The sequence below is a fragment of the Tamandua tetradactyla genome, chromosome 17 (genome assembly GCF_023851605.1).
Source record: "Tamandua tetradactyla isolate mTamTet1 chromosome 17, mTamTet1.pri, whole genome shotgun sequence".
Classification (NCBI taxonomy): Eukaryota; Metazoa; Chordata; class Mammalia; order Pilosa; family Myrmecophagidae; genus Tamandua; species Tamandua tetradactyla.
In genome coordinates this window covers 14,857,009-14,883,661 of record NC_135343.1, presented here as the reverse complement: position 1 = coordinate 14,883,661, position 26,653 = coordinate 14,857,009, and the positions used below count along the sequence as shown (strand labels likewise).

The window sequence follows — 26,653 nt, the reverse complement described above, 5'->3', positions numbered from 1 at the left end:
CCGCTGGTGTGAGGAGCCTGGCATTTTTCAACTCTGCATCTCTATTCCTAATACAGGGTTGTTTCCTAGAGCAGCTCAATGAACCCTTGTCAGATGTAATTGACTGGATTTGGGGCATGTGTCGTAAAGGCAAAAAGTTAATATAGAAAGACACCATCAAATATTGACATCAGTTCAATTCAGCATATGCTTATTGATTTCTTAACATGCACCCGACATGGTAAAGGGTAAAGTCAAGCATAAGAAGGAAAATGATGGCAGTGTTGCTGTTCAGGTTATAAATCTTAACCAGGCAGAGGTAGGGAAGCTATAGATTTTCAATTTATCAATGACTAGAATGTAAGCTGCTGTAGAACAGGGGCTCTGTTGTCTATTTGTTCTTTGCTGTAGCCCCTAAAACTGTGTTTGGTAATAATAGTTGGTAAATAAATATTTATTAACTGAATGTTTGACTCCCATTGCCAAAAAAGAGACATTAGGGACACCAATAATGACAACTAAATTTCCACAGTTCTTGCATGCAGTTAATCATCCTCTTTGGTTCTGGCAGGTTGTTTCTCTGTGCTTGGTTTAATACTGTCCTGGGTTACCCCAGTCTTGGACCTGAGCACTCTTTTTCTGGGCCCAGCCTTTTTGGAAAGGAGGGGAATAAGGAGGAGTTGCCTGGCTCCTCCCTTTCTTTAGGAGCCCAAGGACAAATGACCTTTCCTGGCTGCTGCCTGAGGAACCTGGCACCAGAGGCCTGCCCTCTCTTCTGGTTTTCACACCAAAAGATGGCCTCATTTTTCTTGAACAAATTAAACCCAACAATCTAATGTCATATGAGGATAATTGCATATTCAAATATTTTCATTAATTCAAATATTTTCGTTAATTCTCTTGAAGAAAAATCTATTTTGCAAACAATAACCTATTTTGAACATTTGCTTTAAAAAAAAAACCTCATTTTCCCCCCTTTCTCTCCTTTTCTCGGCCAATTTTTTTTCTTGACTTCTCTGACCCTGTCTTTCCTTTATATTGTTGTCTCCTCTACGTGCTTATTTCCACCAAGGTGTGTCTAAATGTACCACACCATCCACTTTCCTGATGCAAATAGATCACCCTTTGTTCCTGGTGAATAGCCAGGGTCACGATTGTTGTCTGGTTTGTGCCCAAGGTGACAGAATTGATGGGCCCAAAGGCTGATTTTCATAAACCAGAGTTACCAAGCATTTCAAAAACAGTCTTGTTTTTGCCAAGTAAGGTGAGCAAATATAGGACTAAGTTTAAACATCCATTAAGAGTTATTTTTGAAGTGATTTCTTCTAAATGAGAGGCATTTGAAACTCTCACAGCTTTCTTTACAAGTGAATTCAAAAGTCATGTATTTTGCTGGTGTCTGCTGATTAATTACGATCTTGTGACACCATGAAAAGCCTTGGTGGTTGGTTCTGTGCAGCTGTGGAGAAAAGTAAAGCAAGGCCTAGTGACTTTGCCAGCTCTTTCAGGAGAGTGGGGATTTGGGCAGAGGGAGGTATTTTTTTACTCTGGCAGTTACCACATAAGAACAGAAACCCTAGCCATACCCATTTCTCCAGACTCCATGAGGGGTGGTTTGAGCCCCTGTGGAGGTGTGGTGAACTAATAACATTTGATCTGTTGCTGCTGAAATAACAGATCCATTATTAGAGACAGCATTTCAGTCTCCACCTCAGAACTTGTATGCATTCTCCTGTGCAATTACTGTTGTTTAGAAAAAACACAAAAAAGCATTACATATAATAAATCAAAATGTATTTTGATTCTTAAAACAATAAGTGCTCAATATATATGTATTTGTTGTTGATAATTGCAGATGTCTGGCCCAGGAAAACCTTCCAGCTCATACCCATTTAGGGTCTGATGATTCTGGATGTATTTTGTTTTGGCCTCCTACTTCTTCTCCTTACCCCCTTTTATAGCTAACTTTCCATTATTTTACTGCTGATAGCCCCTCATTGACAAGAGAGGAAAAGAAAACTGAATTTGATTGCTTAGAAGGAATCATATCTGCTGCTCTGGTGAAGGGTATGATAAGGAAAGAAAATAACCTGATTAATTAAAGTAGACTTTCAAAGTTCTTGTTGCGTTTATCTGTACTTGCTTTGCTCCACCTACCTCTTCCTTCTTGATTTAGATAAGTAGGCCTGAGACTGAAGATTTCTCCGACATGCATCTTTCTCCTTGGCACTAGCTAAGGTCAGAGGATCTCCTCTGCACTCTCATCCATTTTCTTTCCCAGCTGCAGATTTGTACTCACAGAGGCCTTATTGATGTCATTGCAGAGTGTGAATCCAACGCAAACACACATACACACACACACACACACACACGCACAAGGCCTGTGTCATGTATCTGTTGGAACTGTGACCTTCTTTCTAAATATAGGCAGCTAGAGAGACAACAGGATCTGTTTTTCTCTGCTCATTGGTAGTATTGCACTTAATTCTAGTATTTAATGCCCTGGATGTTTATGGCAGCAGGGCAGGTCTGCATTGCTTGCTTCCACCCCTAACATCCAGGAAGACCTGCTAAACAAAAACAAACTAGATAATTTACAAATATGCCTGCCCTGTATTTGCAAAGGCAAACATTATTCTGGCCTGCATCTTTAACCAGGCCTGTTCTGATGAAAACAGACATGTGAACCAGTTTAGACACTCAGGCAGTTTATTTTTCTTGTGTAGTAAGACTTTCATTTTTTTTTAAGATTCATTTTTAAAGACACATTTACTTTTCATGTGAGACAGCTAACATAGAGAAGGATATTTGCATTTCTTCACTGAAATCAGTGTATAGGTTGTTTGTAACTAATAAACTCATATCAAATGATTGTGTGGTCACAATTAGAAAATTAGAGATTGGTGTAATCCTGGAGTGGTAGACATCCAGGGACAGTTAGGGTGTTAATAGGAGCCTCCAGTGTTCAATGCCTGAAGACAGATGACAGCTGCCGCTCAGCCTCCCCACTAGCTGGATAAATCCTCCTGGCCCCTTTTAACTTCCCCCATGGTCCCTTTTGCCATTTTTGGAATTGTACAAGGAACCAATGGCACAGGTATGGATTGAGGATGTAAGTTTCTCAGCACTGCTGCATTCTCCAAAACCAACATGCTTTTCTGCAAAGAGACCAGAGCCACAGTCTGCAGGTGTCTGTTTCCTTTGAGGGGAATATTTTGAGGAAACCAAGGGAGAAACTGAGCATTTAGGAAAAATATATTTTCACAGCAGGATATTGCTTTTTCTCTTTTCTTGGTTTAGGTTTTTCATTTGTTACAAGCCTACTCAGACTCCAAACACCGAACAAATTCAGACTTCCAGCAGGAGCTGACTGACATCACTGTTTGCACCAAAGCCAAACTCTGGCTGGCCAAGAGGTATGTTAAAACCCCACATGAGCAAGGAGTTATCAGGGGTTAGGAATACATTAGAGAATTGCTGTTTCTAGTTGTGGGGAGTCTTAAAAGTCACTGACATGAATTTTCTGAACTCACTGGAGTATTTATTCTTTTAGAACTTTGGGTTGTGGTAAGGAAAGAAAAATATTTTCTTGACAGTTTTTCTGAAACTGCTGAGTTACGGGGGCAGGGGGCATGTAATATGGCTTTATATCTGTCCAATAGTCAGTCTGTTTTTATTAATACCTGCTTTGTGCCCAGCCTTGTGTTAGCTATTAGAGTAAGAAAGGCAGTATTTGACGAAATCGTATGGTACAGGTGCCATGGCAATTAGGAAATTAGAGATTGGTGTAATCCAGTAGTAGTAGGCACCCAGGGACAGTTAGGGTGTTAATAGGAGCCTCCACAGTGTTCACTGCCTGAAGACAGATGACAGCTGCCGCTCAGCCTCCCCACCAGCTGGAGAAGTCCTCCTGGCCTCTTTTAACTTTCCCCATGGTCCCTTTTGCCATTTTCATTATCATTCTTCCTCCCTGTGATTTTCTCCATGATTTTCCAGCCCTAGAAAACAAAGGCATGAATCACTGGCAATTCACTGGGTTTTCGCCTTCCTTTGCCCAGAGTCCAGGAAAGCCACCTCACTGTTTCCAGTTCAGTCAGCTCTCTATTATCCAAGTGTGAGTTTTATGCCTTGTGGGTGGTCTGTAGATGGCTCCCAACACCACGTTTCCTCTTGCTCCCCAACACAGGTTTACTAGTATTAATCAGGATGTGTTCAGGGCCTGGAATAGAGTTCGGGAAGAAAACACTGCCAAAGCACAGTGCGTTCCCAAGCCATATACCAGCTTCTCTCTATCATCCACGTCATTGACAGGATGAGCTTGAGGGTCCTGAAAAGGAAATTATATAATTGGGTATAAGTAATGAAGCCTCAGCCTGCTCCACACCCACCCTGTCCCTGAGGTTCTCTGGGAGTATTGCCCTGGGAGGTGTTTGTCTACACTAGGAACTCTGTGCTCAGGTGGGCCCACTCTGGGTTGTAGCCTCTTCTCTAGCTGGTTGGCATTCTCACCTGCCTTCCCAGGGAAGACATTATAATGCAGGGTATTCAAAACTCAACTGCTGAAGAGGCTTCTTTGTGTCCCTAGTAATTTACACATGAAAGAGGAATAAATGTTCCTTTGAACTTACTACAGATTTTCCATATCTTTTGATACAGAAACATTAATCTTATGAAACATTAATCTTATTGCAAAAAAAAGCTTTAAATTTTAACACCAATACCCTTCTCCTTCTATAGTTTATTTGATCATTAGCCTGAACTAATTCTGTCCAATAATTAGAAAAACAGTAGGGGTATCTTTTGTTTGTCCTCTTATGCTCAAAGAAAGTTTAAAAAATAAACTTCATTGGAGGTATTTGATAGCTGATTCAGTTTTAAAATTTGACCCTGAAATTGAGGGCAAATAAAAGAAAGACTTTTTTTTCCTGTGTTTTGTGTTTTGACTTTGTGAGATTAACAGGGATTTATATGAGGTGATTAAGCAATAGCCATGGAGTTGTTGGGGAATTTGGGGTGATGAATGGCCAGCTGGCAACATGGCCTGAGTAAAGGACTGGACTTCTACTCTTACAGGCCACTTTTCATTCCAAGATGTCAAAGTCCTTATGGCAGTCAGCTCGTTAATCCTTCCAGTCCCTTCCCTTTTTGCCTCCATTCCTCCCTCCTCAGTCTTGTTCACTGTCTCTCTCATGGTGCAAAAGCAGTTTACCACCGCAGGAAACAAGCCGACCTTGGCCAGGAACTGAGTGAGAATGGGGGTCAGCCGCTGGCCCTCAGAGACTGGCTGTGGGTGCCATGAAGGAAGAACCAGCACAGTCCCCATTACGGCCCTCCCGGCCACCTCGCTGTCTGCAAGTTCCAGCTCAGCTGCCCCAGCTGGGTCACAGGCCCCGCCTGAATAGGAGGGCTTTTTTTTTTTTTAAATCTTGATTTTTTTTTTCTTTTCTTTATTTATTTATCTTTTTTACATGGGCAGGCACCGGGAATCGAACCCGGGTCTTCGGGCTTGGCAGGCAAGCATTCTTACCTGCTGAGCCACCGTGGCCTGCCCAGGAGGGAATTTTAAAAAGCCCTGTCAAGAACTAAGGGAAAAAAAGGCTTAATAGTTTGGTTGAGAGTTGAAATTACTGCTCTATTGGGCTTAACATTTTCAGAAATGAGTTTGGTTATCTAGTGTTTCCTTCGGGCATAAAAAGAAAAAAGATTGTGTGTGTATTTGTGTTCCTTTTAGTAGACTTAGTGAACTAAATGGACTATTCAGACTAAGTGTGATGGATGGCGTGATGATCAGGAAGAAAAATGTATTCTACTGAACTCTTTTTCACTTCTTTTTCTTGATTGTGAGGATAGTAAATGCTTATCAAAGAAAATTAGTCAAATACAAAATTTAGGAAAGAAGAGAATAGAAATCTACTCTTATCCCATCCAGTGGGAACCAGTATTATTGATTACTAGTTTGGTATTATTACTTTCATCATTTTTTCTCTCTTTTTTTTTTTTTACATAATTGGTTATACTATTATATACTATAGTATTTTTTGTTATAGCTTGCTTTTTCCAGTATCATCAGAGTATTTGCTATTATTATTTAAAACTCTGTAGCCTATCACAAGTCCCTAGAGGTAATCATTGTCCTGACTTTTCATAGTAATTTCTTTGCTTTTCTTCCCAGCTTTACCACCTATGCACCTTTACCACCTATTCTCAAAAAATAGGATAGTTTTGCCTTGTTTTGAATTTTAAAAATTTCTTTGAAAGCATTATTTTTTAAAAAGTAGCCTGAATAATCAGTCATTAAGCTTATTTAACCATTGCTGGCCATTCAGTTTGTTTCCCATTGTTTGATGTCATAAATGATGTACCGAGGAAACTCTTTGTGCATGATTTTGTGTGTTCGTGTATTATTGCCTTAGGGTTGAGTTCTTGAAATAGAACAAATTGATCAAGGTGATCTAAATATTTTTGAGTCTTGATATACACTGTCAGATTACTTTCCAGAAGGGATGGGTCTGTCAGTTCTTCCCATCAACAGTGCACAGGAAGCCGCCACTAAAATTTTGACTAAGATTTTTTAAATTAGGTTGAGGAAGCTTGTGTTTTAGAGTTGCCTACTCTGTGCCAAGCTCTGTATTAGAATTGTAAACATTATTTCATTAACTCATCTCAAAATTCCATTACTATAAGAAAATCTGCTTTTCTGCAGTGTACAATAACCGTGCAGTCAAACCCTGTGTGTAAGACACTCAGCATAGTCAACATTTCAGCTTGGCTTGAGTTAACAGATAAGTCAAATGGATAGATTTTTTTTTCCTTTTTATCTTGCACATAAACTGCTGTACTTTAGCGTTCTGTTTCTTGGCTCAGTAAAGAACCATGTCCTGGGCTGTCCACAGGGCCCGTGCTCAGGCCTGGGCATACTGTGCACTCTTGCCAGACAAATCAAACTGACAGAGCTTTGGGATCAAATTGGCCATAGATATGTTTTGTTTGACCTGTACAGGGTTTTAAATTTTTTGATTAGTTTCTAGTATTTAAAATAATGAAATTTCACAATAAATCAAGATTTCCAGTTTCTCTTGAAAAATTGGAAGATCTGACAAGACCAGGCCCACCCTCCCACATGGCCACCATGGGCCCCAGCTCAGTACTGGCCGTTCTCCCAATGAAGCATGCTCATTCTGCTTCACCACCATACTTTCCCAGCCACTTCTCTCATTACATTACTTCTTTTCATAGAAAAAGTTTGTGACTCTTAGTATTGCATTTATTAGGTACCAGATTGGCTGATGGTGAGTTTTTATTCTAGACCGGAGTTCTCAATACTGGTGACTGCATATTAGAATCATCTGAGGTTTTAAAACTTACTGATGCCAGGTCCCATCTTCAGAATTTCTAATTTACTTGTTCTGGGATGGGTCCCAGGCACTCGTAGTTCTTCAAAGCTCTCCTAGAGATTCTAAAATGCAGTCCATTTGAGAACCACTGATGCTTTTGTGTGTATTTTCTGCCTGCCAGTTCCTTGAAGGAGAAGGAAAAGGATGAGATGCCACTTGCCCCTCCAAAATTCAGAAAGTCTGAGATCCACCAAGAGTGGGACCCAGCTGCTAAAATACTCTGTTCCTGAGAAACCATTGATCCTGTATACCACCACAAAGCTCATTGGAGTCTACAGAATTCCAGCAGGCATGGTGGAAAGCAGGCCTCTTAGAGCACTGAGTAAAACAACGGTCATGCTCAAGGTGCTTGCATGTTTCTCCTCAGGCCAAAGATTCATTCAAAAAAGTCGAATTGGCTGTCTCTTTAGCCTGCTACCCAGGAGATAATAGCTCCTGAAACATTCCACAGTCGTGTCAGTGTAAGAGGCAAACCATCGTATAGTTTCATGAATGAGTGAATGTCAAAGGTTGGGTACTTATAAACTACCTTGGTAAGATATTTTAAATTATGTCAGTTGCCCTGATAAGTACCATTTAAACCTGATACTCTCGTGTAGTTGTGGAAGCACATGGCACATTTCTATTTTTCAAAGCTTAAATAGAATAGACTACACCTGTATCACTTCATTCAACAAATATTTATTGAGCTCTACTGTGTGCCAGACTTTATTAAATACTGCAACTATTTATCCAAACCCCTACTTCAGTAAAGAAAAGGCAAAAAACCAGAGTCTTAACAAAATAGAATCATAGTCCTAGAATTTTAGAACTGGAAAGATTCATAGAGTTTATTATATCCGTTTCCATCCCCATGCAGATGGGAAACTGGCTCAGAAAGGCCAGGCCCTTTGTCCATAGTCACACAGCTGACTGGGAGTAGCAGCTGACAGCTATTGACTGTTGTTGAGGACTTAGTGCTCAGCTCTTTGTTAGAGGCTCTCTCTCTACTGGGCCACGGTGCCTCCATCTATTCACAGAAGGCTTTGAACGGTGGTAACTGAGGAATCCTCTAGAATAGTGCTTAGCTGTGCACATGAATCACCTGGTGAGCTTGTTAAAAATGCAGATTCTCTTCAGTAGGTCTAGACTGGGGCCTGAGATCCTGCATTTCTAACAAGCTCCAAGGGATTCCTTGGTTGCTGGTTCTGTGATCACAGTGTATCCTTTGAGAAATGAGAGTCAGAGAGCTGGCTATGGTGCCTGGTTTGGAATACATCCACCCCCATGCACTCAGTCACGTGGGCTTGTTGCTGTAGTGTGGAACCACAGGAGGGGTCTGAGATCGCTGAAGAGGTCAGCTCAGAGTTCTTTCCCCATCCATCTGGGGTCACCCATAGCAAGGAGTCCATGGCCCCACCCCTTGGTGGGAAATCCACACTCCCTTGTCTGGGCAATCGTCCAGTGGCCTCCGTTTCTGGACTAGGAGCAGTGCTTACTGGCATGCAGTGAGTATTTATCATTTTGAAAAATAACATTATGATATTCTGGTGAGAAAAAACAGGCTCTCAGGAATAGAAGAATAGATCCCAAGGTTACTAGAAAAGCAACCTTTAGAAATAAATTTTTTAATAAAACCATGCTGATATGGGCTATGATGATAAAGCGCATGTTTGTTGAGCACCTTTTCTGTGTGCCAGACCTAATGATCTGTTGCCTGAAGTTAATTCTCATTTGTAAAAATTATTAACTATTTGTTCCATTCACTTCCCTTTTCCACTTCCTATCAGGACTCCAAACATCCCTGTCCACTCTTTCATGTTCTCTTCTTCTCCTCCACCTTCCTGGCACATATACTACCAAGTACTTCTCCAGCTCTCTCCCCTCCCACCTCCATATCCACACTCCCACTTGCTCCCGCCATTTTCTCTCTTGTCCCCACTAAGCTGAGGGTGTGTATGCTCCTCAGGATCCTGCTGACTGAAATGAGTAAGGAAATGTGCTTGTAGATTTGCGGCTCTTTAAGCTTTTGTGTGGCAATCCCAGTTATGCCCTAGGGGGTCTGTGGCCAGCTGCTGAAGTCCTGGTTTAGGATATTGTTTTGCTTTTCAGCTGAAGACAGCATTTATTTTCTAACCACGAGATTTATTCACACAAGAGACTAAACTACAATTCCCAGGCAGAAATACTGGGGTTTATAGCTGATTCAATTTTCCCACAGTCCCTTAGTCTCTTCCCACATCCCTTGTGCCTTCCGGACTGGCCCCCTTCCCCAAAGAAGAGGTCCTTCTTTCGCAACTACTTGAAGCACAAAAGTAAAGTGAGGTCTCAGCCCTTTGCCACAGCTGCAGGTTGCCATTTCACTCCCATACCACTGAAATGAATCCAGTCCAGAAGGATGGTTAAAATATTCAGATGCTCATGTGACATTTTAAGGCTTTCATTTGTGGTCCCTGCCAAAACTTTAAGGGAAGCAAGTCTTAATGGGGATGGTTAGTGACATAGCTGGTTTCCAGGCTTTGCTTGAGGTTGTGTTTTGCTTTTGGTTTGTTTCTTCTTCCTCCCTCTCTCTTTTCAAAATAAAAGTTTTCCCAGTAACCCCCACTCCACCACCCCCCCGCCCCGACTTTAATTTTAGAAAAAAAAAGAGGGAGGGTGACAACTTTTCTTTCAATTCCTAGATTTTGTTGGGAGAGAGAGGTTCTCATTAGAACCCTTTAAACCTCCATCTCAGCCTACTTGAAAGTCTCCTGGAGTTCTAAGGAGATTTAAATAAAAGAAGGTGTGTTTTAGATCCAAGTTTGTTGACATTTGTTTGCTTACCTTTTAAACTTTTCAGGAATGTTTAAGGCAATGATATCTTGGAATGAGATCCTGTTGTTGTTGTTTTTTAAACAAAGGAAACTTTAAGTTATTACATTTTAATCCAAACCAATGGAACAAGGTCAAAATATCTTTTTCATTAGATATTCCTATTAAAAATACAGCTTCAAGTCTTAAAGGAATAAGTTGTTCAAGAAGAAGTGAAGTTTGAAATTATATGATGTGTTTCTTGTTGACAGATTGAGTTTATGGAAACTGGTTTAGGTAAAAGCATTCAGAAGTGATCAACACTTTAAACTGAGCCTTTGCGCAAGTTGCCCAAGACCAAAGCTTCTTCGTGTTGCAGAGAGAAGTAAAAATAGTCCCTTTACGCAACTGCACACTATGAATTCAACCCCCAGCTGCTGATGTCTTCTACTTTTTAAATATAGAAATCTGAAGACCTAACATGGAGATGGAAATAGTTCAACAGAGGGCTCAGAAATATCCATCTTGGTCTACTTGTAGCTGTTGTCATATTGGGGTGGTGTTGGAAAATTTGGGCAATGTTGGCATTGCCCAGCTTTGCAAGACAGTGCAGGCTTTAAATGCCTTTCTTACATTTTCATAATATGTATAGCCCTAATATATTGGATTGTTTTTTTTTAATCCTTTGGCATGTAACATATTGCATCTTTTAGATAAATCAATACCTTGGGTACCATCAGTGAGCCACTCCCAATGATTCAGGCCAACTCAGATTCAGCAGTGCAAGGCAATGTAGTAGGCACAGTGGGGGGAAATAAAACTGAATAAAATATTGTGTCTGTTTAAAAAACCAAGTGGGTGAAGCAGGTATGTATTTAGTAACTGTGCACAAGTAAGAATTTGGTCCAGTGTTTTGCATGAGGAAAAACAAAGGAAGGTCAATAATGCACGGTGTTGAAAATAGATGGTGTTGAAAATAATTAATATTTTAAAACTTTAACTTACATGTGAGACTAAAGCAAAAAATGTTTTTTTGGTACAAAATTTGACTAGTGCATTTCCTATTATAACTTATGTGGACAGCTTAATTGAACACCATAAGTACATAGAACCTTGAGTAGGACATGAAATTTTGTAGGTTTGTCCAGAGTGATGCCTCAATAAATCCCAGAAGGATTTGAACAGTGAATAAAAAAGTATTTGCAAAGTCCTCTTGGGGGGATGGTGAGAAAGGGGGAAAATTCAACTTCCCAAAGTGGAGAATTCTTAATTTTCTCACAAGCAGTGGGGACAACCAAAGCAATAGGCTGAGCCCCCAATCTTGGGGTTTGTTCATATGAAACTTAACCCCGCAAAGAATAGGCTAAGCCTACTTAAAATTAGGCCTAAGAGTCACCCCCAAGAGAACCTCTTCTGTTGCTCAAATGTGGCCTCTCTCTCCACCCAACAGGACAAGCAAACTCACCGCCCTTCCCCTCTGTAGATGGGACATGACTCCCAGGGGTGTGGACCTTCCTGGCAACATGGGACAGAAATCCTAGAAATAGCTGAGACTCAGCACCAAGGGACTGAGAAACCTTCTCATCCGAAAGGGGAATAGAGAAATGAGACAAAATAAAGTGTCAGTGGCTGAGATTCCAGAGTCGAGAGGTTATCCTGGAGGTTATTCTTACGCATTATATAGACAGCACCTTTTTAGTTAAGGTGTAATGGAGAGGCTGAAGGGAACTGCCTGAAAATGTAGAGCTGTGTTCCAGTAGTCATGTTTCTTGAAGATGATTGTATAATGATAGCGCTTTCACAACATGACTGTGTGATTGTGAAAACCTTGTGTCTGATGCTTCTTTTATCTACCTTATGGACAGATGAGTAAAACATATGGATTAAAAATAAATAAATAATAGGGGGAACAAATGTCAAAATAAATTTAGTAGACTGAAATGCTAGTGATCAATGAATGGGAGGGGGAAGGGGTATGGTATGTATGGATTTTTTTTCTATTTTCTTTTTCTAAATTGATGCAAATGTTCCAAGAAATGATCATGATGATAAATATACAACTATGTGATGAAAGAAAAAGAATGTTCATATTGTATGTTGATTGGTTTCATTAGTAAAAATTTTTTTAAAAAAAGATTTATGTGAAAAAAAAAGAATTTGGTACAGGCTAAAATGAGAACAAAGTATGTTGGTAGTGCTCAGAAAGGAGAGAAAAATGCCAGTTTGTGGGGGTAGGAAGTCTACTACAAAGAGACAGAAGTCTTTAAAGGCTGAGTGAGATTATTTGTAACATAAAGTTAATTTTCTTAGAGTGGAAAGTGAGTGGAGTTATCCTGGTATAGAGCCTTTGTTGCTAAGTAAATTGTTACCTGAATACAAAGAAGGAATTCTAGTACAGCATTCAGCATTTTCGGAGCCACATTAGATGTAATTAATGAAGTCTTTGTCATGAGAGTTTAGTTATGGTCCAGTCTAATTGAAAAGAGAGAGCTTATCCATGCAAAATAATTAACCAACAATGAAGTACATATAGAAGTTTTAATTCTATAGTATTAATAGGTATAAAAGTTCTGAAAAGAAAGTGGACTGAAATAATCAGGGAAGGATTTCTAGAGGAGTTAGACATTGAAGATGAGCTTTAAAGCATAGGAGTGATTTGGAAACACCAAAAATGGTGGAAAAAAGAGCATGTCAAGATGGTAGACAGACCCCTTAGGCAGACCTGAGGGAATGCATGTGAGCCAGTGAGGGGACAGAGCTGAAGAAGAGATGTTGTATTTTGGAGAACTGTGCAGAGACCAGTTATAGAGGGCCTTAAATGCCATGATAAGAATTTGGATTTGATCCAAGAGCTGAAAGGAAGCTAATAAGCTCAGGCTCAGACTGCTGTCAGTATGCATATAAGATACACTGGGAAGTGTCTTAAATCTTTCCAGTCCCCCCATGGTCAACAAAATTTCCAGCCTCTTCTGATGGTTAACTAAAAGCTCCATAGCAGCAGTCTACCAGCTCTCAATCCCTATCACCTGGAAGTCTCTGTTGCCCACCTGGAAAGCTAGTGATGGGATAGATATGCTTGTATGCATTTTACACCACATGACTTTTGTCTTCCCAAAATGATTGAGAGGGCATACAGCCACAGAATTTATAGCAGGAAAGGGAATTTAGAGGTTATCTAATCCAGTGGAATGCTTTCCTTGAACAGAAGCTCAAGTGGAAGTTCAAGATATAAAGATAGTAGAAATGGTAGATATGGTCCAAGCTAGCGTGGGGTCATGGAGGCCCACCTGCATGACTTCCCTCCTATCAGGAGCCCCAGAAGGAACTAAAAGGACCTCCCTGCCTCCCTACTCCAAATTTATTGATCATAAAAAATAAATCTATTAGTTCAAAAAAATTGATCTAATCCAAACTGACATTTTCTACAAATAGGAAGTAGATTCAGTGGGAGCGGGTGACTTTTCCCTACTTGACAGATGTGGCTAGCTTAGAAGATGGCTCAAGTTAGATGTAAGTAGTAAGTTTGTTTTTTGCCTCTTATCCTGTTTCCTTCTTGCAGCTCAGGCTGATAATCTCACAGAAAATTCTACAACTCCATTGCCTTGCACCACCAATGGCCCTCTCCTAGGAGTGGCCCTCCTTAGACACAGCCCAGGCTCCAGTGCTTTTTGCCATCAAAACTGAGTCATTCTGAACTCAGAAATCTCTCACTGGTTACTGCCACTTATTCTGACCAACAAATCCGTGCTAACTGAATACTAAATTGTAATAAGTAAATAAGCACATTCTACTGGATCACATACACATTGTTTCTTAGAAGTGATCTTTTGGAGACAGTACCTTATCTGAAGTCAGTAACTCATGGCATGCTTTCCAGAAACATATAGACCTAGCAGAGCACGTCTCTAGGCCATTCTCTGCATCCTGCCTCTCCTCCCCCGTGGCTCACTGACTTAGCTCTAGTACTTCTGTCCTGTGCAGGCCAGGCTCTAGGCTGCCTCCAAGGGCTGTGGAGAACTGGAGCTGTTCTTACATGAAGGAGCTGAGCTCTGAGAGAGGCCATCAGAAGCCTCACTTATTTCTTCTCATCTGCCAGTGACACCCAAGCTTCTCTAATTGGACAGCCTGCAGGCCTGCATCTTCCAGGGCAAGCTCAGGGGCTTCTTCCAGGGCTCTCTGAGCCAGAAAGGACCTTCACAAGCCTGAGGGCCCTGTGTGCCAGGTGACAGTGGCAGGTGGGGGGTAGGGGGTAATGAAGGTGTAATTATAACTGATGAGTACTGAAGGTGAAAGTACAAAAGAACTAAGCAAATATAGGAAATATTTGTTGTCGAAATAATTAAGTCATTACCATTAAACATAAAGGACCATGTTTAAGTATGCCTTTATGTTAGTTCTCAGAGAAGGCTGAACTTGGAGCCTTGCTTTTTACCACACTGTGGACAAAGCACCGGAACACGTGGTTGCTGATGTCTTGCAAACTAAAATACTCTGGTTGTTTGGCATGATGTCTCACTTTTCATCTGGCTGTGTTTGGGACACAATGATACAATTTGTTTGTCTAGAAAACCTTGATTCTATTCTTGTTTTTTGCCCTGATTGCAGTCAGGTTACTTAAGCTATAGGAGTAACTTTGTTTTTTTGTAAAAATGGGAATAATAAGCCTGTTTTCCTTCCATCTTAGGAGTTTTATAAAGATAAATTGAAATAGGAATTTCCTTTGAAGATAAAACTTTTGACAAAATGCAGTTAACAATATCATTATTACTGTTTTTGCCAGAGGTAATTTCCAAATGTATGATTAGCCAAGTTCACATTAGCACAGTTGCATTGACTGTGCTATTAGAAATTCTCCCTCTGTATCATACATACAGACTTCTCATGCATCTTCCAGAAGTTTTCATTCACCTTACTTATTTATCCTTTTTTATAACTCCTAGGGGAAAAGAAGGTTTGAAAAGAAAGGGAACTTCTGTTAACATTCTATATCATAACTGAAGTTATATATATTCCAAGCTCCAAACTGTACAATGAAAGTTTTCTTGAATACCACTTTTCTCCCATAATTCCTAGAATATAGCTTATTATGTTTTTAACCAGCACTTTCTCTGGCAGCATATTAAACTTTTTAACAAGACATGGGGTGGGGGTGGGGGTAGGGAGGAACATGCATCTCTCATAAAAGGAATAAAAAACATGTACCCTCTCAAACAAGTTTCTCCAGGCTTTCAGCAGATCCCAAGCCCCACACAAGGTCTCTTGTTCATCATTCTCTGCACATAGCTTAAGCGTTCGTGCATTAATGAGAAAAAGATGCCTAATAGAAAGATGGAAAAATATGAAGGCCTCTAGGGGGTGTGGGTGGTTCTCTGAAAAGACAGATAAGCTTTCATGGAGGGAAAAGGTGAATCTATGGCATTGAGACTATGGCCTTTCTCTCTAGCAGCAGCATTCCGAGGGGGAAACAGAGAAGCCAGTGGCTTCCACCCTAACTTGAGAAGGAAACCCCAGCGCCTCCTATAGGTGCCCTGGGCTTTGCTGAGTGTCCACCCAGAACCCTGGTAAAGCCATTAAGGTTTTTTGCTTTCACAAATGCCATCCTCTAGCACAAAGTCTTTGTTTCCAGGGGAAGCACAGCGCGCCTGGTCCCTTTCTGGACAAACTCACAGCTCGTGGTCTCTAGCTTTGTACAGGGCTATTCAGTAAGAACACCCCATAAACTGGCCTACCACCAAAGTAGGGCACATAGGATGGCTTCACTTTAAAAGGAAAATCCAACAGGGAGGTCCGTGGGGCAGCTTATATGTGTGGGTGGGAGTATAAACACTTGCAAAGCTCCAGACCAAGAAAGGCTAGCATGGATGTTGTAGCATACCATAAAAGCCCAGTTCTGCCATCCCACCCCACAGGGGAGGACAAGGTAAACGAGCAGTTCCAGGGAGGCAGCCAGGCCCTGTGTGCTGCTGCCAGCTGGCCCCACATCCAGATCTGAATTCTGGATGTTACAGTAAGGGAAATAACTTGTTTAAAAATATATACTCTGTAATTCGTGACCATTTGGCATCTTGGTTAAACAAATCCCCTATTATTTTCCCATAGAATCCCATATGATCATTCCTTGACTGGAGGCTATGGTAAAAATGGAAATCAGACTGGAAGGGGAAGGTTCTTTATATTTGATTTACACTTCTTCATTTACATGGCTTAACGTGTCCTGCATCAAAGAAGTACCTCGTAACTCCTAACCGCAGCAGCTCTTCTTTTTATAACCAAATGTAAAGAGGTGCGTCTGGTCTGCCCACAGCTACCCTTGCAGAGACTCGAACTCCTAGGACTACATAGATGGCCAACAGTATCTCTGGGACACCAAAGGAAGGTCAACAAAATAGCTTGTGTCAAGTGAGCAGTTCGGATTGTCCTTGGAGGCAGTTTTCTGAGAACAAAGTTTTGTTGTGAGCTTTAAACTGTGCTTTAAAACATGATTTGAGTTTGTTTAAACATGGCTGGACATGTGTAGAGTGGTAGCATCATAGTAGGATATGGGAATAATTTGTGTACTGATTCTCCCTCTCCTTCTTGTACCATTTTCCCTCCCATTATTCCTTTCTCTCCCTTCTTCTCCCCACCCCACCCCCTGTTCTCACCTGCCTGCTCTTACTCCCAGTCACTTTCTCTCTTTTTTCCAGTTTTCTTCTCCCCAGCCTGTCTTGGGTCTCCATAACATTACTTCGTTAGCCCCTGAAGGCTATGTAGCAAGAACTGCTTGTTGCTCATTATAATTAAGAACGGAAGTGATCTCTGTGAGCTGGGCAGGAGCCAAGATCAAAGCTAAGAGGCTAGGATGGGCTGGGATAACCCCTTCTTGTCTGACAGCTGTACTCATTTGATTTTCATGATATTCCCTCTGATTGTTCTATGTGTATTTTGTTTTTCTCTACATAATTGCTCTCCTCACCCCACCCCCACCCCCACCCCACCTCAGTAAGACCACAAGCTCTGCAAAGCTCAGAACCTTTATACCCCAAATAGGATATCCCACTTGGGTGTTTAGTATATGTTCCTAGATTAATAAGTTTCAGCCATGGGTCTAAGTCAGGGTTCTGGGGAAGTAGTTTCTTGGGGACCAGAATAACCCTGGACCCTGACTCTGGTGAAGTCCAGGACAGTTCCCAACCCAGAGATCATGTCTCCTGGCTTAAAGACCTTAATGGGCAATGGCAGCCTAAAGCCAGAACAGCTATTTCTAGTGCTCTAAAGATGACAAATTCTTCTAGAAGAGTTTAGTATGTCCAAAGTGAATGGTCTGTCTCTTCCCAGGAGCCCACTGAGGCCTTCAGCAATTGAATGGGGACCAGAGCTGTGCAGTGTGGCTTAGCTGATGGGGGGTCCTCTGGGGATTCAAGCAGTGCCTCATTGAAACTTTTGGAACTCTCGAAGCTTCCTCCTAAACACTCCCATTTTGAGCCCCTATTCACCCATCCTTCATCATTTCCTGCTGTCCTACCTCCCCACATCCTTCTTTTCCCTCCTCCTTTCTTACTTCTTATCATTCTCATATCATGTGCACAAGTCTGTGGACATACTGCTTCCTCTGCTGGGGACAATGCCCAAGGTCTGTCTCTCAGACTCGTCTTCATCCTCCAGCTCTCTGCCACAGCACTTACTTCCTGGCTCACCCCTCTTCTATTGTCCTTAATTTTTATTCTGTTAAAAAAAAAAAAAAAAACCCACTCCTACTCCTTGGACACCCATCACACTCTGGGATGATGGGTTGTATGATTCTTCTACTGAACTAGAGGCTTTCAGACTCTTGATAACCACTCACAACAAGAAATACATTTTACCTATGACCAGTATTAGGTGTTTCTGTGTTTCTGTGTGCTGTGTATACATATACACATAGGCACACTAGATACATCCCAAGAAATCTTGCACAGTTTGAAATATTAATGTTATCTGTGAATAGTCTGTAAGAGAAATGCAGTAGACAGGGAATTTGTTCAAGATTTATCATATGTAATTTCAGGAATGTTAGGTCTCAGTATATCCGCTGTCATTTTGGATACCAAGCATAACCCTATTGATACCATTCCATATAATGTAGGGTGGTTTATTTTCTAAAAAAAGAAAAGAAAGAAGTTGGAACAAATCAGTCAATGATTTAAAAAATTTAAATTGCTTTATTTCATAAACTGTATCTTAGATCAAGATAATTTATGAAAAATTCATTCTGCCCAAGGACTTGATAGATAGATTCCATATAGAATTGAAATTATTTCAAAATCATGCTCACCCTTACTACTTGTGATAATGTACTCTGATTATACTTTTCCCCTTTTTCTCCCTCCTCTCTTTCTCTTCACTTCTCTCCTCTCCTTTTCTCTTTTCTGTGATCTCATCCTGTCTCGTGGCTTCAAATCATCTAAAGGTCAGTGATCCCAAAAATGTATATATTTGGGCTTTATCATTTCCTTAAGCTCCAGGCTTGTCCATTCAATCACCTACTTCTTTTTTGTCTGCTGGTCACCAACCACTAGTTGATTTCATAACCAACTAGATGGGTCATAGCCTGCACTTTGAAAAACGCTGTTCAGGACTCTAAGTTCCTTGAGGGCAGTGACTATGACACTGAATCATTTCATTTTCATATTCCCAAATCCTGGCACTATTCCTGGCTTTCAGTTGCCTCTTAGTAAATGTTTTCTGAATGAATAGGCCTCAGTTAAAAAGATCTGCAGGCACTGGTTCCGGAAGCAACAGGGAGAACGAATAATTTATTACAGACTTCCCAAGAGCTCCTGCTGTCCCCTAGACACTAGGGCCATTGTGGATGTGTCTGGGAAGCCCTGCTCCATCTGCCCTGCCTTCTGCCTCCTCCCCCCCCCCACCCCCTTCCAGGAGAGAGGGCAGGAGGTTTAATGAAGTTCAGAGATTTCCCAAGTCAAAAACACATTAATCAGGTTCTAGGGCAGATATTTGTCAAGTGATTGAAACAGTGATGGGAAGCAAGAGTCTTGCCAAGCCCTTCATTTCATTCTGTATATGTAAACTTAATCCTCATAGTACCTGATTCCTACTCCTTCTAAAGCATTATCATGCTGTTTTCAGCCCATCTGTTAGAGCCTGGCCACTTCTGATTTTGTTCAAACACTATAAATCTTCATTACACCATGCCCTATGCCCAGGTTTTTCCATTTGAGGGTAGGAAAAAAATCCTCAAGCCCACCAAAACCCCTGTGGCTTGGTTTCCTGTCCAGTTGGCTTGCTGTTCCCCAGGATTTCATTCCCATCATCAAAGTGGCTTGACACGCTGAGAACAAACCTCTGGCTCACCCTGAACTCACAGTGTACCATTCCCAAGTCAGAACAAACACCAAGTAATAGCAAGAGAAAAAGAAAAAAAAATTCCTGGCCTAGAAGCCAGTTTAGAATGAAGCCCAACTCTGACTCCAGACAGGGATGTTATGTGGCTATGGCTGTGGCTGTCCTCGAAGGTGGAGCCAAGAACAGTGGGCTCCAGGCCGGAATTTCTCTCTGAGTCAATTTCGAAGGAAGACTATGGATAGACTCCTTTGTGGCCCCAGATCCTCTCTTTTTCCTGGAACCCAAAGCAGCAGAATTGCAGGGGGCCTCCCATGTTCTAGTTGGCTACATCAGAACTGGGCCCAAGCCCCACAGTCACAGTGGTCCCCAAAGTGTCTCCAGAGGCCAGCAAGGTAGTCAGCCCATACCAAGTCTGTGGAAGATGCAGAACATTTCAGCCTGGCAGGGGACTGTAAAAATTGCCAGCCTTTCCTCTACTCATTTAGACATTTAGAAGAAAATTAGCTTAGGTAAAAAGCTCATGAAAACTCGGCTCCTCATCAGCCTTGAAAGTCAGTTTCCTGAAAACTTCCCTTTATGGTTCGGTATGGTTCCACTGGCGGAAAAACAACCCGGACAAGAAGCTCTGACTCTGAGGCCGCATCGGAGCAGGCAGTAAGTTATTCACTAAGGAACACCAGTTAGCATGAAGTATCTCATTTCCCGAAAGCCTGGCCTGCCTTCCTCCCGTTCCTGCCTCCTTAACACATTCTCTGCTGTTCCCAGCCGGCTTCCCTCAGATCGCTGGACAGACCAAACTAATTCTTGCCACATCTATTGCCCCCTTTTGAAGTGCCCTCCCTTGTCGATTTTGTCTGTCTGAATTGGAATTACATCTTCATAAACCTTATTTCTCTGGTCTGTCCTGATGTGTTCTTTCTATTAAGTTCTTATATTCTGTCCCAAAATTTGCCTTTGTTTTTGCCATAACTAGACAAAGTACTCTGAGGTCAGAAACCCCCTTGCGTGCATACCCTCGCAGCACCTAGCTCAGACTGATGCACAGGACACACGCCACCAGCTCTTTGCAGGCCCCGTGCCAGATTTAACTGTCCCTGAGGCACCCTTCCTTTGGTGGGGACATCCCAACTACTAAACAGTGAAAGTCCTGTTATTGGGAGTGGTTCGTTAAACAAGTTTTCACATACTGTGGCCTTTCCATGGTGGGTAGAAGGGTAAGGACAGGAAGTTAGACCTGAGGAAAACTGAACAGAGATGAAACACAGAGTCAGGATGGGGGGGTGAGGGGGCAATAAAATGCATTCCAAATACATAAAAATTTTAAACATATGGAACTGAAAGTTACTAGAAGAAAATATGGAATTTAAAAATAAATATATTCCCAGAGCCTGCCCATGGAAACTAAATAAATTAAATAAATATATAATCTTGGAGAAGGGTAGGACTTTGTAAATATATAATCTTGGAGAAGAGTAAGACTTTATAAGCATGGCACAAACCCAGAAGACATAAATTTTGAAATATTAATTTATTTGCATAAAACTAAACATTTCTAAATTGCAAAAAAATGTATATTATGAAGAATGTTAAAAGACAAATAACAAACTGGGAAAACATATTTGCAACACATGACAAAGTGCAGATTTCCTTTATATACAGTGCTCCTACACATCAATAATGAAAATACCAACAACCTAATGGACAGAAGATTTGAACACAGTTCAAAGGAAAGGAAATTCAAATGTCTTTTAAGCACATGGAAGGGTACTCAACCTTGATCTTAATAAAATAATTGCTATTTAAAACCAGATTTTTTTTCACTTATCTTGGCAAAGGTCCAAAAGTTTAATAATACACTATGTTCATTAGGTTGTGCGAAACTAATAATTAGACACTGTTGGTGAAAGTGTAAATTGGTACAGCCTCTTTGGGGAGCATCTTGCCAAAATCAACCAAAATTTTCAATGTGCAAATACCTTGATCCGATAAATCCACTTCTAAGAATTTCTCCCATTCATATTCACAAAACGAATATAAAGATACATCTATTACAGCATTGTTTTTAGTAGCAAAGTATCTTAATCTGAATTATTTTGAGAAAGATAAATCTATGAAATGGAGCAGTTCATAACCATTTACAAAATGATGCAAATCTCTGTTCACTTAATAGAAGATCCAAAATATATATATTTGCTTAAAAAAATGTAATGCTAAGAATTTTGTATGTAATAAAAAAGGATTTATGTAAAAATATGCAAATGCGATAGCTATAGATAGGTGTTTGTAAATGAATAGAATATGCCTGGAAGGTTATACTAGAAAGCAGTAATGGGAGTTGCCTCACGGGAACAGAATATGAACAGGGTCTAAGGTATGGAAAAAAGGACTTACTTGTCACTGCATCCCCTTTTGTAGTATATGAATTATTTTTATACCATGTGCTTGTGTTGCCTATTTTTTAAAACCAATTTAAAAGAAAAAAGCCAGTTGTAGGTATGAAATTAGGGCATACCTAAGGATCCATATAAGCCAGTGATTATGGTAAGATAGGAGTTATGGAACAAGCGCATACTATTATAAGTGAAAAGAGTCAGTAGGACAGAAATAAGGCAGGTCAACAACAAAGATCTTGGAATAAGACATTTTTGCTTTCATTCAGAAGGATCTGATATGCTAGAGCATATACCAGCCCCAGCATAAGGGCACTTAGGAAAGAGGTGAGAATAAGCTTTAGGGAAATGATAGAACTGTTAATTTACAAGGTATGAGAAGGTTTGGCTTAGGAATAAAGCCAAGTGGAAATCCACTAGCCAGGACACTGCCAATTTCAATGCCTAACCTTATGTTGGAAGCAGAGGAGAAGGACAGGGAATGAACATTTGTAGGGCGTCTATCATGGGCCGGACACTGAGGTGGGCATTTAAACTTTTCTGTGCCACATTGAATGCTCACACTGACTCACAGTGAGGTGAGATTATAGTTCCCATTTTACAGGGGAAGAATCTGATTTAGTCACAGAGATTCAAACCCAGGTTTGTCCCTACTGTTTTAAATAATTGTGCAGAATTATTAGTACACTAAGGGGAGGTTTTAGTCCTTTTCATGGCCAGTATGAACTGAGCTCAGAGCCAGGACTTTGAGCACTGCTCTTCTTCCTTTTTTATCTGGACCCCAACATCTGAGCTCAGTTACTTTTTCCAGTGTATGATTCAGAGAGTAAAATAAGCTGCTCCATTTATGGAAGGAAGAAAAAAATGCACTTATTGGGAAAGAAATGCTAGTGCCATTGTTTGTTAAGGTTTTTGTGTTTGTTGTACAGCATGTTATTTTAAGCTTGTTGTGTATAAGCTTGTTTGTTGTATATAAGTACTGTTCTCCTCCAAAATGCTAAATCAGTGATTTTTATGACCGGTGATTTTTTCCCCAAAATTTGTTCACTTAAGAGGGGAATAATAAAACATAGTCTTCCTACTTCTTTTCAGAATAACTGCACTGAGGGGTTGCAAGGGTAGTTCAGTAGTAAAATTCTTGCCTGCCATGCGGGAGACCCAGGTTCAATTCTTGGCCCATGCATTCCCCCCCCAAAATTCAACAGGTGGTGCTGCAGTAGCAGGATAGTCGCATGGAAAAAGTATGAAATGTGACCCCCACCATATAGCACACAAAAAAAATTAATAACAACTGCAGTAGGCTATCAGGCTTTGTTTGTTTTCAGTTTATTTTCTTTGGAACCAGAGCGTAGGGTTTTATCTGTTTTGTCCACCCATGGTCCATGACTCCACAATATGCCCTTGAATTTTATTTTCTTACTTGAATTGCTGATGTTCTTTCCATTGATGATTGTCCATCTTTTTTTAGCATTCACCATAATTCATGGAGACCCCTGACATGCCTGGTAGAAAATATTCATTTCCTCCTTCATATGAACAGGTCTCAAGGAGAGAAAATTTCAATTTACTTTCTGTTCTTCACCTTTCTAGGCAAAATCCATGTTTGGTGACCAGAGCTGTATATATGGATATTCTCTTACTGTTGACTGACTACCTCAACAAACCCACAAGGGGCAACCAGCCAGGTATGATTCATAGTTTCATCACATGTTTTAATGGTTGCAGGGCTTTGAAATTAGGTGGGGTTTTGAGCAGCTCTATGACACCTTCCCCCCGCCCCCCCCCCACGCTCTACTTTTGTAAGACTAACACACCAAAATTGAACAACAATGTGTTCTGTGTTCCCTCATAGAAGCTTATCAAGTAAGCCTGTCCTTGTTGAGTTGGAAATTGGCTGTTTATTTCTATTTGGTCATTCAGGGAAGAGTGTGAACTCCTCTCAGATACCATCTGTGTTTCTAAGACCTTGGCTCTTTTCTATTTCAAGCATTTTCTTTGAAAGCTCATTGTTTTCAATAACTGAGAGTTCTTTCTGTTCTATTCTGTGGAGATAACTGAGGTGGGACATTTAATGGTGGAGCCTGGATATTTGAAATTGTCTCAAATCCATCCCTACACCAAAGCATGTATGAATTGCTGCCTCAAGCTCTGACTTCATACATGTGTCTTGGTCGTGTGTGTTTCTGAGCATGGGCTGCAGACCCATGTGCAATTGTTCTATTTTAATCTTGATTCACAAGATTTCTTAAAATAAAAGGGAGAAGAGCTACTCCCAATAAAACAAAAAAATGTATGTATTTATAGAAGAGGCCTCAGGAAGTACCATACATAAGTTCCAGGCCACAGACTGAAAGTGATTTTCATCAACACAACCTGGAATGCAGGATAATGAGCCTGCAACTGGTTAAAATCAGCCTCTTCTAATTGATTAGACCTGTCTAAAGGAGGCTACAATTACAAAGTCAGATTCTGAGTACAAGCAGGCCAGGCTTTCCTCTGTTACATTTAGTCCCTTAATGATTTGTTGTCTTCAGTAAATACATTCAGGCTGTCAGAGTCCAGCTCTGTCCATATGGAACCTTGTTTCCAAATTCAAACCAATTTAAAATGCTGGCGTGGGGGGAAGTGCTAAACAGCCTCACCCAGATTGAGGTGTCTTAGCCCACAAAAGCCCCTGGGGAGTCACTCAGAGGCAGTAAGAACATGCTTTGACCTTCATCAGCTCTACATCTCTGGATAGGGGTGGCCGTCATATCTGTTTGGTAAAATAGAATTGTAGTTGTATAGCTATAAAACGATACCTGTTTATGCCTGTTTTCCCAGCATAATTATTAATACCACTCTCTTTAACTCTTCAAAGTGTCCAGGCCTGGACAATAAATTATGGTCTCCCTATATATAAGAACTTCAGTAAGGATCTCTGAGTTGCATCCTCTTTACATTTCAGTTACTTGGGGTGCAGAGATTATGAATCAGATGTTACCAAGTAAATTTTTTTAGGTTATCACCATTTCCAAATTTCATTTCCAAATTCTGTATAGTTTTCTCGTACTTCTCTAATTATGTATGTAAAGGGCCTTGGCTATTAAAGAGTTGCTCACGGCGGGCCGCGGTGGCTCAGCGGGCAAAGTGCTTGCCTGCTATGCCGGAGGACCTCGGTTCGATTCCCGGCCCCAGCCCATGTAACAAAAAACGGAAAAACAAAATACAATAAAACAAGAAAATGTTTAAAGATGTTTCCCTTTCTTCCTTCCTTCCTTCCTTCTCTCTGTCTTTCCTTTAAAAAAAAAAAAAAAAAAAAAAAGAGTTGCTCACTACTTACAATTTCTATTCACTGGGATCCTCTCAGAGTTATGTAGTTGTCTATAATCATTTGTTTACTTGAACCAAGTTTTTCTTGACTTATTGACACCATCATTCCTTGTCTGGAAATGCTAACCCTTAAATGCTGTAAATGCCTTCTCTCCTCCCCCACTGCTAGTCTTTACTGGCCTGGGCTCCTCTTTGCAAGTGACTTTGGCCTTTTGAATGATCCTTTCCTCCAAAATCCTACCTTATCTAGAGCTTACACCCCAATTAAATGGGATCATAAGCTGTCTTTTATTATTCTGACAGTGCTTCACTTGCATCCATATAAGTATTATTCCTTTTAAAGTTGTTACTTTGCAGAATAAGATGAGCGGGGTCCAAGCTGCTTTTCCTCTTAGTCGGGTATCTAGCCAAGGCTTTCAAGATCTTTTCCTGCTTTGTGCAGTACAGCAGTCATTAGCCATATCTGGCTCTTGAGCACTTGAGATGTGTAGCTGGTCCAAATTAAGATGTTATAAGTGTGAAATACACACTGGGTTTTGAAGACTTAATATGAAAGAAGTTTTGAAGACTTAATATGAAAGAAAAGATGTGAACTTTCTTAATAATAAGTTTTATATTGACTGCATGTTGAATGATAATATTTTTATGTACTCAGTTCAATAAAATATATTATTAAAATTAATTTCACCTGTTCTTTTTACTTTTAAATATGGCTACTAGAAATCCTGAAATTACATTTATGGCTGATATTGTATACCTGTTGGGCAGCACTAATATTGCCCAGGCCTTTGGGAATTGTCCTCATAAAACACTGGCTGTATAGGTATATGTATACATATCTCTGTCTATCTACACGAATGTATACACAGACACACACAAACAGTAATAGCAAATTTTCCTCCTTTGAGTATGGATTAGAAGTTTAGAAATGACAAGTAAAATGATGGTTTAAGATGGATAGCACTGTTTAGAGTAAAAATCAACTGAGCTTAAAGTAATGAAATCTATTCTCGTGTATTTCATAAATTGTTTCCAAAGGCAATTTGAGAGTAGATAAGTATATCATCAAACAAGGTGACCACTTGTTTGTATGTGTAGGTTTTGGCGTGTTTCCAAAATAATATCATGATAATATAATTTTACCTTGTAAATTTATTGAAAGAATAGACCATTTCCTGGACTCTTTGCCCTCTAGCTAAGCACATAGAAGCCCTCCTTAAATGGGTTTGTTATTAACTAAATGATTGAAATGCATCACTTTCCTCAGTTTTGTTGGGGATTTTTTGGCTTTTAATAATGGGAATTTATTAGCTTACTTTTTTTTTGTACATTCATCATCGTGATCATTTCTTAGAACATTTGCATCAATTCAGAAAAAGAAATAAAAAGACCACAGAAAAAATTCATACATGCCGTACCCCTTACCCCTCCCTTTCACTGATCACTAGCATTTCAATCTAAATTTATTTTAACATTTGTTCCCCC

General features: G+C 40.4%; 1 protein-coding gene across 6 annotated transcripts in view; it reads left to right on the top strand.

Annotated features, from left to right (window-relative positions):
* THADA (THADA armadillo repeat containing) overlaps window positions 1-26,653 on the top strand; it is a 456,651-nt gene that overhangs the window by 347,128 nt on the left and 82,870 nt on the right. For 5 of the 6 annotated variants that reach the window (XM_077134100.1, XM_077134099.1, XM_077134098.1 and 2 more), the window contains exons 30-31: window positions 3,280-3,395; window positions 23,447-23,541. In XM_077134100.1, the coding sequence (XP_076990215.1) occupies window positions 3,280-3,395; window positions 23,447-23,541 (211 nt within the window). The remainder of the gene's footprint in view (window positions 1-3,279; window positions 3,396-23,446; window positions 23,542-26,653) is intronic. The other variant, XM_077134101.1, reaches the window with a different exon arrangement.